The following is an 18,601-nucleotide window of genomic DNA, read 5'->3' on the forward strand; positions in this document are numbered from 1 at the left end:
TCAAGTCACAGTTCCGATGGGCATCATCAACCCGTGGCCGAAATTCAGCCTTGAAAAAAGACTTGTTACCATGTGTTAAACAACACAAACAGGGAAAACGGAGAAGAGCTGGCGCAAAAAGACGCTGCCGTTTGTTGATCTCTTAGCCACGAAAACTAAAGCCAAGTTAGAGCGCTTGGAAGAAAAAGGAAGTCAGGACAGAGGAGGAGGCGAACGAGGGAAACGCCTCCTTTCCCTCTTGACCTTCCTTGACGTCCGCCGGCTTTTCTCACGGTGCTATGCCCCGCCCTCTAGCGGTGGTCCAGAGTTTTGCTCATTGATCTCTTCTTCTCCAGCACCCGGAGGAAACCGCATCCGCAGTGGGCGCTCCAAGGGGCTGGTTGGGCGAAGCAAGCGCCACGGGAAGGTCGCTCTCCCTTTGTCATGGAAAGGAAGCTGGCCCGGGAATTCAGGCACAAGGTGAGCTAGAAGCGCTCTGAGCTCCACGCCAAACGATCCCCGCGGCTTTGGGGGACGTGTCGGGTTTTTCCACGGTTTGGCCTTGTGCGGGATGGGAGCGGCGGCGGCGGCGGCTGACGGAGCAAAGAGAAAGAGACATCTTGCTGGGACTCTGGACTCTTGGTATCGATTAACTCGGGCTTGGCGGGGAGAGCCGAGGAGAAGGGTGGGGGAGATGGAAACTTTATTTCAGCAGAACTGGAGGGTGGGTCTGTCCGCCTGGTGGCCGAAATTGCGGGGTTTGGGGTTCAGAAGGGAGGAGAGAGGAGGGTTGCTTTGCGAAATCCACGCGTGCAGCCAAACCTGGGTGTCCCCTTTGCATACACCTGTCGAAGTGGGGGAACTAGTTTAGGCAGTATAAAGTTGAGGAAATGAGTTTACGGGAGGCATCCTTATTTTAAAAACGGCGCCTCTTACCTTCGCTCGAAAGGAAAAGACTTCAAACACCTTTTTCTTCTTTTTTTTTTGCCTTCTCTTCCTCTTGCAGTCGGAAAGTCTAGTTTTATTACGTTTTATTTTTTATTCTCTCAGACGGATAAGAAAAGGAGTGCCAATAATGGCAAGTTAACTCAGCTTGCAGTACAGATGTGTCTAAACATTGCTTGAATACATTTTTTTTTTAAAGCCTGTGTGTGGAAAAAAAATTATGTCTATTCATTTACCTTTTTCAATTATAGTATGTAATTTTCTTGGTTGGGGAATGGTGGAGTGCGGAAGGAGTGACTAATTGAAATTTCTAGTTTTGTTCACTCTAATGTATAGAATATAGAATAACAGAGTTGGAAGGGACCTTGAAGGTCTTCTAGTCCAATCCCCTGCTTAGGCAGCAAACCACACACCACTTCACACAAATGGCTATCCAACATCTTCTTAAAAACTTCCAGTGTTGGAGCATTCACAACTTCTGGAGGCAAGTTGTTCCACTGATTAATTGTTGTAAGTGTTCAGGAAATTTCTCCTTAGTTCTAAGTTGCTTCTCTCCTTGATTAGTTTCCACCCATGGCTTCTTGTCCTACCTTCAGCTACTTTGGAGAATAGTTTGACTCCCTCTTCTTTGTGGCAGGCCCTGAGGGTATGTTTGCTACCAGTACCTCTTAAGAGGTGTGTCCTCCCCCCAAAAAGAAGCTTTTCTAGCCTACCTTTGTGATGTATTGGCCTACAGTTGCTTTCTTTTCCAACAAGTATGTTTCAGATGCAGCGGTCCTTCTTTTGCAGTGCACAAATCATGAGTATTATTCAAAACAGCTCCACTATAAAAGTGCTAACTTTACATTTCTTCCTTTTTCTTCTTAAAAAGGTTGTGATTGCAGTCTAGAATAGGGGTGTGGAACTTGCATTGGCTGAAGGGCCACATCATGCTCTGTGTGCTATGCTAGGGGCGAAGCTGTCCCTAAGTAAGTAGGACTAAAGCTCATTTAGGGAGGCTCAGGAATGTGACATGGTGAAATGGATGCCAAAAAGCATTTGTACGGCATTAGCTGATCTCTTGTTTTGTCCTTTAAGCTACCAAATTCCAATATTGCAAATATATTTACCACACACACACACACACACACACACACACACACACACACAGGAGATTGTAGTTTTTGGCCCCCTTTACTTTTCAGGCAGAACAAATACAACCTCTAAGCCAGAGTTTTTCAAAAGTTGGCAACTTTAAGATGTCCACATATCATAAACTTGCTAAGTTTGGAAAACACTGCTCCAAGCCATGCTTAGTACTTCTTTCATCTAGAAAACGTTCAGAAGATATCCTTGCTATGATTTTAAGTCATACTTGTTTGTTTTAAAATACAAGTTGTATGGCATTATTTCTTTTCATGGATTGCCTCCTTTTCCTAGGCATAAAATATATCTAGAGGGGAAAATCAAAATAAATCTTTCAGAGAACTTGGTTATAGTAAAAAACATTTCTCCATCATTTGTATTTTATACCTAAGAATTAAAATTACCCAATGTAGTAAAAAAAGGGATGGGGTAAAGGAATCCCTGTGGATTTTACTCTGCTAGTCATTGCTGACTATAGAGGATGGTGCTCATCTGAGTTTCAAAGCCATTGAGCCATTGCTGCCCATTGCTGCAGTCATGTGGCCAGAATGATGATAGAGAGCACTGTTACCTTCCCACCATAGTGGTACCTATTTGTCTAGTTGCATTTGCATGCTTTAGAACTGCTAGGTTGGCAGGAGCTGGGGTGAGGATGGCAGCTCACCTCGTTGTGTGGCACTTTGGTCTCGAACCTGCATCGTAACTACTGAGCATTCAATATCTTAACCATTGAGCCATCTACTATAGTATTACTACACTGTACTGTACTGTATTACACAACGCTATGTATCCAGTATAGTATTAGATCAATTTTTCAGAGTACCTTGAAGTAGAAAATGTTAAGATGCTTTGTGCAGCTCTTTACCAAAGATGCCAGTTAATTACTATTATGTCTATATCTCAGAGCTATTAACATTTAGCTGTGGAGCAACAGACACATTTCAACCATATGCGTTAAATATATTTATGATCATGTACTTTGTACTTGTGACCTTTTGTGCTGATACATAACTCTCATACATAACTCTGCAATCTAATTTGCTTATTTAAATTTCTTCTATGAACACAGTCCATATCTGTTCAGAATCTTACTTCATTAGCATTAGCATTCAGATACCTTGTCAGGACTAAATAAAATTTATATTTTCAGTAACTGACTCTATAAGGAAACTTTTTATTTAAAGTAAAGCATTCAATATAAAAATTAAAAGTCTAAAATTCAGGCTAAATATTGTTATTACATTTCATAATTTAGACATTTATTTGAAGTAATTATTTGTAATTATTTTGTGCCACTGTAGTCTCCAAGGTGATAGATGGAAAAGATATGATTCTTTTCTTTTTTTAACAAACTTTATTGGCTGATATGATTCTAAAGGAACAACTTTAGATTCCAAGTGTAGAATTCATCATCATTATTTATGTTTTTTATTTTATGTACATTAATGTCTTAGAAAGGTAAAGTGATGCAATAAGGAATACTAATGTCTCTTGTAAATTTATGTTCTATTTATTATTGCATATTCAGAAGACATTGAATATGTTCAGATTTTTGTACATATTTTATTAATATATAGGAATGTGCTGCCTTCATCATGACAACATTCTGTTCATAATATATTGTATGAAACACTGACAAGTGATTCTTATTTGTTTGTTTGTAATTTATTGGTATCCCATAAAGACAAATAATAAAAAAATATCAGTAGTATGCACTGGAGATTACTTTTTTTAAAATTGACATTTATTACAATACTTTTGTATGCAATCCATTTGCTTTTTTAGAGTGCTGCTATTGCAAGTACTTATGGCTATAACCACATACCTTGGGGTCTCTAGGTGACCTGAACAGGTATAGATATTAATTAAGGTATATTACATCACCCATTCAAACTGCGTTAATCTGGATGTGAAAGTTAGTTCTCACGGTCTGAAAAACACCATGATATTCAAAATAAGGATAACAACAACAAAAGACTGATGGAAACAGCCCAGCTGACTCAAAAGGGGAAGCCAAATACTAGTAGTCTTCGACTTATCAACCACAATTGCACCCCAAATTTTCATTGCTAAGCAAGACAGTTGTTGAGTGAATTTTATACCCCATTTGACAACCTTTTTGCCATAGTTGTTAAGTGAATTACTGCAGTTGTTAACTGAATAATGAGGTCATTAAGCAAATCTGGCTTTCCCCATTGACTTTGCTTGCAGAAGAAGACTGGGAAGGTTACAAATGGTAATCACATGTTCCCAGGGCAGTACAGCTGTAATAAATACATGACAATTACCAAGTGCCCGGATTTTAATCAGGTGACCATGAGAATGCTGCAACAGTCATAAGTGTAAAAACTGGTCATACATCACTTTTTTCAGGGCCTTAACTTTGAAGAGCCACTTAATGAATGGTTGTAAGATGAGGCTGCATTGGAAAATAACTTACTACATTCTGGGACACAAAAAACAATAGAGTGATGCCATAATATCTGTCTTCCACTTAATGAATGGTTGTAAGATGAGGCTGCATTGGAAAATAACTTACTACATTCTGGGACACAAAAAACAATAGAGTGATGCCATAATATCTGTCTTCCATTACTGAGAATGAACCCCTGCTGTGTTTTAGCATAAAGCAGTTTAGTATGTTCTTCTCTTAAGTGGCTTTAAATTATATTGTAACCACTTAACTCTCAGCAAAATGCACAAATAATTCACTTTTACTGTTAATAGAAATGAATAGACCATGGAGATTCCCGGTTTCAGAAAAGCAAGTCATTTTGTCAGGTTTTTAGTTGTTTGTTTTAGAAACAGTTAGTAGAGCGAAACTCTTGCAACCTGACACGAGGTTAATTGAACCTGCTGTTTCAGAGAGTGAAGAAAGGATAACTATTTAACAGCAAGCTCACAATATCAAAGCAGGGTGGAATAATTTACTTGATTGCGCATCTTCAGGAAGATGGTTGCATTCAGAGAAGCCGGTGAATAGCTGGTTTCGGTCCTGTCCTTCATAGTTGCGATTTGCAATCATGGGCTACATTAGTGAATGGCCTAAACGTTTTTTGAAAATATTTATTCAGGTATTTACTCAATATCAGGTAAGGGAATCAGATACTGTAATGGCTTCGGGATTAATGGCAAGGGGGAAATCTTCAGGATTTCCTATTTATGAACAGAATTATAATGACGTTATTTATTTTTCAGGTTGACCTCTTAATCGATAATGAAGCAGAGAAAGATTATCTGTATGATGTACTGCGGATGTACCACCAGTAAGTCTTTGTGTTAATGCTTTTAGTTTTATAGTGTCTTTGCACATGACTGGAGATAATAGGTAAATAAGGGGGGAAATCCCTCTATTTTAACTCATAGTAAAATATTAAAAGTATTTAATAGGAATATCAAACACCTCCTTTAACAATTGTTTTATTAAGTAAAAGGCAAATACTAATTTGGAAAAAATAATGCATTTGTTAACTTTGCTTTATTGTATATAACTTTCACTAGATCTAAATGTTTTTAATTTATGCATTTACAACAAAGTTACCATTGTATTTCCATAAGAATTCTGGCTCTGTAAAAACATACAAATGCATGAAAACATGAGCTCGTGTTCCCAAAGCTAATTTCATAGGATCTATGGAATGGTGTTTTGAAGTAGAAGATAGATTTGGACATGGAAATGTAGCTGTATAAAAAGGGTTTCAAATAGTGTGAGCAATGAGATCAGAGGCATTAAATGAAATATATGTAATGATTATAATGTTGGTGTTTAGATGTACTGTATACATACATGCATACACAAACAATAATTTTATTCTTAAAAGTGCCATATAACTTAAATAATAGTGCCACAGATCCTCTTCAGCAAGAAAATATGTATTCCATTTTTTCTCTGTTTTCTTATTTTCTCAACACAAATAGGATGCAATTATAGTTTCATTTTCTACTCATTAATAATTGAAATAGGTGTGAGCCCATTTTATCTTGCATAGAATAAGTGGGAATATTTCTCCAGATTTCAAAAGTGAAGCTTACAGTTTAATTTGTACCATCTCAGCAGAATGGTATTTGGCTGGTTTTCTTTGTGATTTTTCTCCAAAGATATATCTTGGTGTGCTTTTGGCTACTAATTCATTTTGGTTTCCCTTGAGACTGTAATTGTTTATCCATTCATAAAGTCTGGTTTGCAGCTGTTTAGAGAAGAAAGAATTCTGATGAGTTAATTGTTTAAAATGTGGCTGGAAGGTACAAACTTCTTTTCTTTGCTCAATCCTTATCTACCCTACACTGGGAAATATTATTGATAATTAAATAAATATCTCTGGAAGACCCTGTCCTTTGCTGCCTAAAGAGAAACCTAAGTATTTGTAACTCCTTGGACAATATTAGTCCCCATTGATTTTTGCTTCTAGCCTTATTCCATTCTATTCTTCCCAAAGGACATCTCTTTGCCAAAGCTTTTAAAACTAATACTTTTTATTTTATTACCTGGATCAGGATTCTGTCTTAATTTTTCCTTAGGGATACTTAAAGACATAATACCAAGGCAAATGAAAATTAGATTCCTATTCCATGATGGGCTCTAATCCTCAAAAATATATGCCACTAGAATTGTATAAATTTTTTAGTATACCAATACTGTTTCCTTATTATTGTATCACAAATGAGCATGGTCTATCCATGCAATGCTTATTAAATGGGGAAATATTTTTATTTAAAAATAAATAGATGGCTATTGTTCTTGAGGAAAACAGTGCATACAACATCAATGCATTTGGGGGTTTTAAAATTTCAGAAAACTCAACTTTATTTGATGTTCCATTGAAAGTGCAATTGAATTTTGTAATTGACTATTTGGAATTATTTGATTGCTATTAGTAAGGTACTGTTTGTATATCAAGCAATCCTATTAGGTTGTTCAATACCTGTGATAATATAATTGTACCGTCATGCATTGTACATATATTTTACATAGCTGAATAGGCAGTACAGAATAAATTTAACCTTTCCAAACCTGGTTAAGACTATACATTAACTATTATGATCAGAATATCCCTTCCAGTAAATATGTTTCTAGTTTAACCATACAATTAAATAAATGATTGGATCCAAAGAAAGTTGCTTCCATTTATTTTGCATTGAAATAAGTGAAATTTAAATTACACATTACTTTCTTTCTTATTTACATTACTTTCCATTTTACTTAGTTTTTACTAGTCATACATGCAGATACACACATAATGTGTATGTATATGTGTGTGTGTGTGTGTGTGTGTGTGTGTATAGATAGATGATAGATAGATAGATAGATAGATAGATGATAGATAGATAGATAGATAGATAGATAGATAGATAGATAGATAGATATAGAAATAGGTATAGGTATAGATATAGATATAGATATAGATATAGATATAGATATAGATATATTTGCACCAATACTATCCTTATAGCTATTCTGCTAGTCGTCTTTGAGTGTATCATACAATAAATAAATACATTTCTCTTTGAGTAAGCAGTTGTACAAGGTGCAGAAAAGGAGTAAAAAGTACCGCTAAACAAAAAAGACATTAGATATGGAAACAGAAATACACAGTACTTAAATTTTACAGCAATGCTGTTCATAGTACTTCTCTATACCATACTAGTCTTGCAAATCATCCATGCTTCCACTGAATCCATAGAGCAATTTAATCAGATCTATTACATTTCATATAACATATCTATTTTTTTCTTTCATTTGTTAATTCTTACCATTTACCATTTACTCTACTTATAACTTAAAACTTGATATTCCACATGCCATAGTTGTTATAAGATGAATTGATAGATGGTAGATTCTGCTGCTCATCAGTAACTTGGTCACTTAAGGTTTCCCTGTTGTTGTTGTTTTTAGTAAAAGAGAAAAGGTATATATTAGGTTATCAGCAAAATACTACATTCTGTGCTAAATAAATTATCAGTAGGTGTCAATTATAGATTTGTTTTATAACTTTCCACAATTTCATTCTGTAGATCCAAAAATCAGAAGGAGTCTGGTAGCCCTTTTTCCAAGTAACAAATGTTATTAAAAGTAGTAATCCCCGGCCATGACATTTTGTCACTTGCTATAAGTGCTTAGGGGAGCTCTTTATTATGACAGACTAACACAAGTTTCCCAAATTCTATAGATCAATGAATCTTCCAGTGTTGGTTGGTGATCTGAAGTATGTAATCAATGAACCAAGTCGACTACCATTGTTTGAGGCCATTTGTCCTCTTATCCCATTAAAACACCAAGTGGAATATGATCAGTTGACACCTAAACGAACAAGGTAAGGTTGAACAATATCTTTGACTATGGGGAAAAAACATATAAAAGCTAATTCTTTTATAAAAACTGAAAGTACACTATATATGGTCATTCAGAACAGTGTTCTATATAGCTTCATTTAATATCAAAGCACACTTTTGAAATAACTAATTATTTTGTATTATAAAGTATAGAACTACTAAAAGGACCTTTCATTTTCCTCTTTTCCTTATCATAAAATATGACAACAGATCTAACTTCGTCTTCCCCACCACTAGCCATATGCTTCACAAAAAATTGCAAAACATCATCAGATTAAGCTCTATCAAAATCCATAATAAATTATTATCACTAAACTATTATGAAAAACACATTAACAATTCCATCAAGGAGTTTCTCCCCTTCAAACCTTCTCCCTTAGAAAACACAATTAAATGAAATGTGTTTTGTCTTTAGAGAGCTGGTGAAGAGCAATGAGTAGACCACGTTAGAAAATGTGTGGGTTTTTAAAAAAATATCATCCAATAATGAAATCAATAGCCAAAGATTAATGAATATGAAGAAGAAAGCATTTTGCAATATACATGTTTGCTAAATAAATTTTTTCTATAGCAGCACAAGAACTGAAACAATGGTTGATAACTTTCTGTATCCTTGCCACAAATTAATGAGATTGGACTAGCATAGAAACTCCAAAAATAATAAAATAAAATAAATTGAAAGCTTGGATAATGAAATTTGAATCATATATCTCGTACTCTTTGAAAGCCTAGAACCTAATTATAAAGGAAAGATAGATACGTTTGATTTATAGGAACTTTTATGTTGCAACTGTAAATTATTTGATATTACAACTTTTATAGGAAACTGAAGGAAGTGAGATTGGATCGTCTGCATCCCGAAGGCCTTGGAATAAGTGTGCGAGGAGGTGCTGAATTTGCTTGTGGCCTGTTTATTTCACAGCTAATAAAAGGAGGACAAGCAGACAGTGTTGGACTTCAGGTGATGGAAAAATGTATACAATTAAAAGTCTTGTAGCTACCATACCCAAAATGCATTTTAGGAAGAAAAATCCTTATCGAAAGAAAAATTTGTAAAGATTGTACCGTATATACTCGAGTATAGGCCGACCTGAATATAAGCCGAGGCACCTAATTTTACCACAAAAAACTGGAAAAGTTATTGACTCGAGTATAAGCCTAGGGTGGGAAATGCAGCAGCTACCGGTAAATTTCAAAAATAAAAATAGATACCAATAATGTTTTTGAATATTTATTTCAAAGAAAAACAGTAAACTAGCGGTGTATTCAATGAAATACTTCACTCACCTCATGATGCTGATGTCCCGCTGTGATGATGATGTCCCGTGCAGCCGCGGGAGCGATGTCCCGCCTCCTATGACACACGGCACAGTGATTCCTATCATTGGATCACTGTACCAGAGGAGGTGGGACATCGCTATGTGGCTGCTTGCCATAACAAGGAGGAGGTGGGACATCGTTGCAGAGCGGCAGGAGGGGGAGGAAGGGGAATCGTAAGACAGCCCTGCATTACATTAGAACGTGAGGAGGGGGGATGGTGCGGTGCGCGCTGCGCGGCAAACTGACACAGAGGGAGGGGAAACTCACAGGGGCACTGGGCCATTCACGAGTGTCACCCAGCGGCATGGCCCCGCCCCTTTTTCTCCTCCATTTCGGGCAAATTTTTCACTGACTCGAGTATAAGCCGAGGCGGCTTTTTTCAGCCCAAAAAGTGGGCTGAAAAACTAGGCTTATACTCGAGTATATACAGTAATTAAAGTATGCCAGCAAATCTGGAGAATAACACAACTTGGAAGAGATCACTCTACATACCATGCTAGCAAAATAAGATTAATGGTTATCCAACATAGATTAGAGCTCCCTGTGGAAAAGATGTCAGATATTCAAATCTGACTTTAATAAAGGCCAAGAAACAAAGAGACAATATTGCTAATGCTAAATAACCGAGAAAGCCAAACAGTATCAAAAAGAAATCAATTGTACTTCAATGATAATAAAATAGCCTTTGATTATGTTAATCAAGTCAAGTTGGCAATTTGTACTTGCAACTTTATATCTCTTTGAATATCTTCTAGATCAAGGGTGTCAAACTCAATTTCATTGAGGGCTGCCTCAGGATTGTGTTTAACCTTGGGGGACCAGAGTGAGTGTGGCCAGCTTGAAATCATTCTTCTCAGGGGGCGCCTATGGTGGCCCAAGTGCTCTGCCAGCAAAAATGGGCTCCTGAGCTCCGTTTTCAGCTGGGGCAGCCTCCTGCTACCCTCTGCCAGCAAAAACAAAGCTCAGGAGGGTCACCTGCAGCCTTCACAGGTTCTGTTTTCACTGGCAGAGGCACCACAGGCCAGTTCTTCATTGTTTCCAGGGTGGCCCCATGGGCCAGATCTAAGCACCCCGCAGGTCTGCGGCTTTGAGTTTGACACCCTTGTTCTGTATGCTGGGAAAGAATTTGACTTTCAATTACACAAAGAGGGAATGAGAAGCACACACAAATGTTGTTTATTATTATGAAAGGCACAACTTATAAACTTACACACATTTATGTTATGAATAATTTAGAAAACCATGAATATTATATATTGACTCATAAACTAACTCAAGAAAAGTCCAAAAGAAGATGTTTAAATAGAACACATGTTAACTAATATTAAATATTCCTTGTATTATAAGCAAAATTTTCTAAGAAGCTGTTAGGAATCTGCAGCAAACATAGTTGCTGACCTGACTCTGTTGATATGTGATTTTAAGTATTAACATAAACTGTATTCATAATAATCTCTGAGGGACATCTTTGAAACTTTCTGAAAACAAGTAAATAAGAGAAGTTGACAGGAGGCCCATTGTTCTAAATTGCTGTCTCGTGATAATGCCAAATGCTTCTGAAATTTCATCCATCTGCATTATTTCATTAAATCTCCACGTATTTTCTAAGCTGGAAAAAATCTGGTCTGAGAAAAGTAATGAGTAGTCAAGATATCAGTTTCTTCCCCTTTTTTCCATACTATTTTGATTCATCTATGAGAAATTAAAAGTTTTCTATACTGCTAAAACTATGTATCTGTAACTGAGGAACATTTCTAGCTCTGACCTATTTTCCAGTGATGGCTTCAATTTTTTTTTTCTGAATAGACAGTGTTTAGCCTTTTCATGTCATTCACCTTTTCAAAAATTCTTCTAGCTATTCTCCCGGATACAGATATCTTTGAGGATGTTGGGGGCTAAAAGGAGCTGAAAGTTATTATGGATAATAGACGTACAGCAAAATGAGAAAATAGAAAATTTGAAACCACCACAGTTCTGCTTCCTATAGTCCAGCTAGTAAAGAGACAGTTTTCAAAAGCCAAAACAAAGCATTTTCTGTTTGATACTTTTCCTTTTAGTCCCATAGTTCTTCAGTAATAACACAAGCAGCTTAATACATGCTGAAAATGCAAGACATAAAATGTTTCCTAAAAGTATTTCCTTAGAAATGAAATTTTGTACATAAAGAAGGCATGTTCTACCTTATAATTCCCTCCATTCTAAAACACCTGAGAACTCAAGTGTGTTCATTGTTTCTTTTATGGTGATAGCATTAGCAATAGCAATTTAGCCATCATCACCACTATCACTTTTTAAAAACAAAAACAAAACAGAAACCTGTAGAGATTATAATCATGGAAAAGAGTTGTTAAAGTGTGAAACAGTGGGAGCTTTTCAAAATTAGCTTCTAAGGATTATCTATAAAAGGTAGTATAATTATTATCCAAATATAACAAGGATAGATTACTCTTAGTTTATCTGCCTTTCTTAAATGATTATATTGTTGTTTAACAGAATACAGGTAGTCCTCGACTTACGACCACAATTGAGCCCAATATTTCTATTGTTAAGTGAGACATTTGTTAAGTACGTTTTGCCCCATTTTGCAACCTTTCTTGCCACAGTTGTTAAATGAATCACCACAGCTAGTAACACAGTTGTTAAGTGAATCTTCCTTCCCCATTGACTTTTTTTTGTAAGAAGATCACATGACCTTGGGACGTAGCAACGGTTCATTAGCATGAACCAGTTGCCAAGCATCTGAATTTTGATCACATGGTCAATTAATTAATAACAACATAATAGTTCCCTATTAAAGATTTGTGCTTAAAAGAAGAGGGGATTGGGGGGGGGGGGTTGAGTGGGGAAGAGGCTTAATAGCAATAAGAATTTTGCCCAGTAGATGGAGCAATCATATCATTGTAATGTTTATGGAGCCAATTGTTCATTCTATTAACCTGGTCCACAAATAATACTTTGAATCTAAACTAAAATAGTCTATGCTCTACATAGTTGCTACTAATTAATTCTAGCAGATCCCTTAGAGTTTAAATAACTGTATAACGTGAATAAATAAGTAATCAACAAGAAAATAGGTCTTCCAAATTATCGGTTGCATAACTGTAACAGAGTTATGCCTGAGAGAATATTTAAAGAGAAGACCTATTATACAGTAGTGAATTTGCCAAGCTGTGAAGTAAGACTAAATCAAATGTTGAATTTGTAAAACATATAGTAGTCTTCTGTCGATGATCTCCTTTCCTTTTTGCACATTGCAACCTTTCCCAATTGTTAAAGTATTATAGATTATTGATATTTGCACAATTACTTGTGTTTCAGTTAATTTCCAAGCACAAGCATTGCAGGGTTTTATAAATAAGCAACTCTAAATAATAAGAGCCGAGGTGGCACAGTGGTTAGAGTGCAGTACTGCAGGCCACTTCAGCTGACTGTTATCTGCAGTTCAGCGGTTCTAATCTCACCGGCTCAAGGTTGACTCAGCCTTCCATCCTTCCGAGGTGGGTGAAATGAGGACCCAGACTGTGGGGGCGATATGCTGACTCTGTAAACCACTTAGAGAGGGCTGAAAGCCCTATGAAGCGGTATATAAGTCTAACTGCTATAATATGCATGCAAGCTCTGATGCAACAGTATTGCAATGCTTGTGAGATAGATTTCAAGGTTTGAAAATTACTGGTTTTAGGCCCCATTGGCGGGGAAAAAACAGCTATAATAAGGCTAAGGGTGACAAGAGGGTCAGATAAGAGGGAAGAGGAACAAATAAAATAAAAAGGGGCCAATAATTGTTTCCTGAGATAAAAGTGGGCATGAGGAAATAATACTTGCAGAGTCAGGGACAATAATACATTACATAGCATCAGGATAAGTTTTTATACAATGAATTGTATTCATTGCCAACAGTGTATCAACGCAAGTTATCTTTTAACTAATGTATGGGAGCAGAGATCCCAACTAATGTAAGAGAGAAGAGATCCCAACATTTTACTCCATGGAATGCCAAGACAAAGGTCCATTCTTCAGAAGCTTTCCCCCAGCAGCAGGAAATCACTGGAATATACGTGCTCCCTTGCAATCCATGCCTATTATATAGTTATTCATTAACATAAAGGGATAGGTTATGCTGTTGTAAATTGTCTCCCTTCAATAGGCTCCACTTTTTGGGAAATTCTGTGTTGAGAGTACTGTTCACCATTTGCTAGAGAAATACAATGATTTTTTTTTCCTAGAAAAATATTGCTGTTTCAGAAAAAAACAAAACCTATATTATAATCATATATATTAGCCTGTGCCAGGGTTCTAGAGTTATCCTTCTGTAATAAAAGAGTACCTTCTATTTATGGAAGCCATTTTGATGTAGTCAGTACATCTGTTATTAGAAATGTGGGGTTGGTGATTTTCACTGATTTACACATCCAGTCCTTGGTTTATCACCCATGATATTCTTTTCAACAAATTTGGCTAATTGTATGGTGATGGGAGGGAGAGTAGCTGGAAGATATAAGATGATAAGCTTCCTATGGATTTATCCATGAGTAAACTCAGCTCAATGTGTTAGTATATAAGTTTATTTACTAACTTTATTCATTTAGTCGCATTCATTTGTTTATGACCTGATAGATACCACTTCATCACAAACATCTGTCAGTAACAGCACTTTTTAAATTTTGTAAAATTATAATTGCATTATCAATAATAGTATCTAATTGATACTTTTTCCAAGGATTACACATTTCTTTCCTGACTCTTGCATACATGTTACCTTCATGTTTTGTATGATAACAAAAGTAATAAAAAGCTATAAGGCAAAACCACAATGGCAGACATATTGAGAAGAGTAGGCCCTGCTATGGCAGCCATTTTATGTTCTGAAATTTCGATTTACATCCAGGATCCAGCCAATGTACTGTAAAGAAATTGAATGGAGGTTAGGCTTGTAGAGCCCATTAGTTATTCCTCAGCAAACATAATCAGCTACGACATGTTTAAGGCAGAGGTGATGTTCAGCAGGTTCTGACCAGTTCTGGTAGTGGAAATTTTGAGTAGTTCAGAGAACCGGTAAATACCACCTCTGACTGGCCCTGCCCCCATCTATTCGCTGCCTCCCGAGTCCCAGCTGATCCGGAGGAAATGGGGATTTTGCAGTAACTTTCCCCTGGAGTGGGGAGGGAATGGAGATTTTACAGTATCCTTTCCTTGCCATGCCCACCAAACCACAACATGCCCTCCAAGCCACACCCACAGAACCGGCAACAAAAAAAATTGAATCCTACCACTGGTTTAAGGACTTTATGTGGCTTGCAATATTTTTTCTTACGCATTCTATCCATTTCATAATAGAAAGTGTCTGCCTCTGTACCAGAAGAAACATCTTTCTGATGTTGATTTGCAACTGTATATTTCTGCTAAAATATGCTATTGAGTTTGGATGGTTGATTGCTTTTTATTTAAGATGGGAGATGAGATCGTTCGAATAAATGGATACTCTATTTCCTCATGCACTCATGAAGAAGTCATCAATCTTATACGCACAAAGAAAACAGTGTCTATAAAAGTGCGACGTAAGTACAACATTGCTTTGAGATTTTTTTTTTATTCCACCTTTATTACTTTACTTTATGGGTAACTCAAAGAGACAAATATAGCTAATACTCCTTCCTCCTCCTATTTTCCCCACAACAACAACCCTGTGAGGTGGGTTGGGCCAAGGGACAGTCAACTAGCCAGGTTTCATGGCTAAGGCAGTACTAGAACTTACAGTCTCCTGGTTTCTAGCCTGATGCCTTAGCCACTAGATCAAAATGATATGTGATATCTAATTTTATGTTAATTAGAAGATAAGTCTGAGCATTTTATCAATTATCTTTAAATATGATTTCATTGCAGATGTTGGGATGATACCTGTCAAAAGGTAACTTTTTTTTCCTGAAAACATATCTTTTATGTACAGTATAGATCAGTAATGACTTTTTTGTTGTTGAGTGGTGAAAAAGCAAGTACATGCATGCATGCGTGCCGGCAGCAATAATGCAAAGCGCTCCCCCACATGTGCATGCGTGCACAAACCCCTTCCTACAGTCCCTCCCCATGTGCGCTGTACTGCTCGCCTCCAAGCTGAGCTTAGTATTTCCTCTGGGGGGGCAGGGAGGCTGTTTTTACCCTCCTCAGGAAGGCCGAAAATCAGCTGGCCAGTGCATGAATGCGTGCTGGAGCTGATGGCTCATGTGCCGGCAGATATGGTTCCATATGCCACCTGTGGCACGCGTGCCATAGATTCGCCATCACAGGTATAGATTGTACATACTGTAGTCATTTCCCACAGTGTTTTTCAGTTTCTTAAAAAAAGGTTTACCTACAAAAAACTAAAAAAAACCTGCATAGCGTGATACATGCTGCAATACAAATATCAGAGATAAGTAGTAAATTACCTAGTAGGCATTGATTTGATTTTGATACATATCAGTCTTACATGTTGTCATCTGCATATCTTTTCTTTTAGTTCCCCAGATGAGCCTCTCAAGTGGCAATATGTAGACCAGTTTGTATCTGACCCTGGGGTAAGGTGCCCATTCAGCTATCACAAATGTTATCTTGTGGTCTTAAAATTCTTTTTAAAACACCTGTCTTCATTACAGATGCTCTGCACTCATGCTCCTTGCCACTGGATTCACTGATTGGGACTGACAAATGTTGATATCCAAAAAGGCTGCAAACTGCTCAGTTATTTAATGGGATGAGGCAGATAATACACCTATATTTTTTTACTGAGTGACAGCTTACTTTTTTGATGTTGCAATTAACAGCTTCATAGAAATAGTGCCTTCCCTCATATTGAAAACTACATGATTAAAATACTATAAGGGACAATGAAAATTCTGCAACTAACTCATGTTTTTTTTAAAAAAAAAACGTGAAGGTATTGCAAGAATAACTAATTGGGATGAAACCTGTAAAGATAGCCTGATAAACTGACTGTTGCTAAGTGATTAGTTTGTCACCTACTCTGTTGTAGCCATTTAAATCTGGATGCCATCCAAGTATGTGGACTTCAACCTTTATGTGACTTAAAGGTCAACTATCTGGAAGGTGCCCAGATAGGAGAACTTGGATCTGGCTGAAGAAAATAGCCTCCAAAAATTAAATGGTCCTTTAAAAAGCAGATTGGATATAATGGCTAAAAGTCTGAAATGGGAAGATGTGGCTTTAAAGTAATTTTTGACCAACCAGTCTTTCTCACTGTAATATGTTCTAAGAATATAATGGGATAAACAGAGACAGAGAGAGAAAGAAATAAACCTCCACTAAATTTAATTTTATTAGTTAAAATGCACACTAAAATGGGGATTAGGTAGTAGAAACCCTTAAGACTCATTCTTCCCACAAATATAACCTGATAGCTGATTTTTGAAACGGGTATGCAAAGCTGACTATTACCCAGAGGTAATAGTCTGCTTCAAAAATAGTGGGCTTCAAAAATTTCAACAACAAGTGCTCTACCCGGTTGCTGATTGAGTGTGGCCATGATGGGGATAGCATAGTCGGCCTCCGGTACCATGGCAGGAGGGGTTTTGCATTCCTCATGCTCCGGAGGCTTTCCTTGAGCCTTTGGGAGGGAGAAAATTGCCTCTCCTGGGTTCCGGAGGCCTTCCAGAGTCCAGAAATGAGCCTGTTTCTGGCATTCCAGAACTTCCAAGAGGCCCATTTTCCCCCCTCCCCGAGCCCCTGCACGGGCCCTGCACTTACCTTGCATCCAAAATGTGCTGCGAGGAGGCTCCTGGAGAGGAAGGGGTGGGCGTGCGGGTGGGTGGGATTTGGAAGTTCTCCGAACGTTAGCTACGGGTTCTCCCAAACCCAGGAAAACCTGTAGCAGCCCACCCCCGCCCAGAGGATTGATAGTACAATTAAAGTGACAGGATGGAAGAAAATAAAGCAGCTTAAAGTATCCAGGTTTCACTTTTACATGTTATATCAAATAATAATTACATCATTTTTGTGGAAGCAATAATGCCTATGACAATATGTGTTAACTTGTATTTTGATTTTTGAAGATGCTTCCAAAATGCTTAACTTTGATAGCTGAATGATAGATAACCATGCAAGTCTGAGAAGCATCATATCACAACAATATTGTTATTGGTGTAATATATGTGAGCTTAAGCAAATTATGCTCTGCTGAATGACCTTAATCAGCTTTTATTTATGCCATTTACTCCATTCCAAATTCCAGTTGTAGTTTTTTCCTTTCTTCCATACCCTCAACTTCATCCCAGGTAGCATTCCATCCTCCCCAAGTAATCTCAGACTTCCCTAGAGTTGGTTTTTGTTTTGGGAACTTTTTTCCCCTATTGCTTTCTGTTGTTTTTTTTAAAAGAAAATCTGTTGATTTCTCCATTTTATAAATCTTAATTCAGTTCTATTAAGAGAGCTGCTTTAGGATTTGAATATATTTAGCATATGAGATAATGTCCCCCACCCCCAAAAATGGTCAGCCTAAGGCATTTTGATGGTTGAGGTGAAAATGATCTGTCCCTATACCAACTTGGCTGCAGTTGAATCTAGGTCAGAAAATGATACAGGAAAATGCTTCTGTTATTCAGCAGAAGTGAACAGATCTGGAGTTGTTATTACTGCCCCTCTGTGCCTTCTTCTTAGGCATTCTCCCAATCTCAGGCCTAACTTTTCCAATATGAGTAAACAGATTATCTAGAGCAGGGCTATCAAACTCCGGCCCGCAGGCCAGATGCGTCACGCACTGGCCACACCCATGCCTGCTTTAGCGAAGGTGGGGTGGGTGGGTCCCGATACATCACATTGATGCCACCGTGATAATGTGAGTTTGACATCCCTGATCGAGAGCTTGTGTTTCATCTCGGCATGCAGATGTTTATGAAACCTAGATTCCATT

The 18,601-nt window shown here is 37.3% G+C and overlaps 1 protein-coding gene across 1 annotated transcript in view; it reads left to right on the top strand.

Annotated features, from left to right (window-relative positions):
• The first annotated feature begins 270 nt into the window (after window positions 1-270).
• USH1C (USH1 protein network component harmonin) overlaps window positions 271-18,601 on the top strand; it is a 63,776-nt gene continuing 45,445 nt past the window's right edge. The window contains exons 1-7 of the mRNA XM_032209197.1: window positions 271-459; window positions 5,248-5,315; window positions 8,217-8,360; window positions 9,202-9,340; window positions 15,149-15,257; window positions 15,583-15,607; window positions 16,196-16,253. Of these exons, the coding sequence (XP_032065088.1) occupies window positions 424-459; window positions 5,248-5,315; window positions 8,217-8,360; window positions 9,202-9,340; window positions 15,149-15,257; window positions 15,583-15,607; window positions 16,196-16,253 (579 nt within the window). The 5' untranslated portion in view covers window positions 271-423. The remainder of the gene's footprint in view (window positions 460-5,247; window positions 5,316-8,216; window positions 8,361-9,201; window positions 9,341-15,148; window positions 15,258-15,582; window positions 15,608-16,195; window positions 16,254-18,601) is intronic.

This window comes from Thamnophis elegans, chromosome 1, assembly GCF_009769535.1.
Source record: "Thamnophis elegans isolate rThaEle1 chromosome 1, rThaEle1.pri, whole genome shotgun sequence".
Classification (NCBI taxonomy): domain Eukaryota; kingdom Metazoa; phylum Chordata; class Lepidosauria; order Squamata; family Colubridae; genus Thamnophis; species Thamnophis elegans.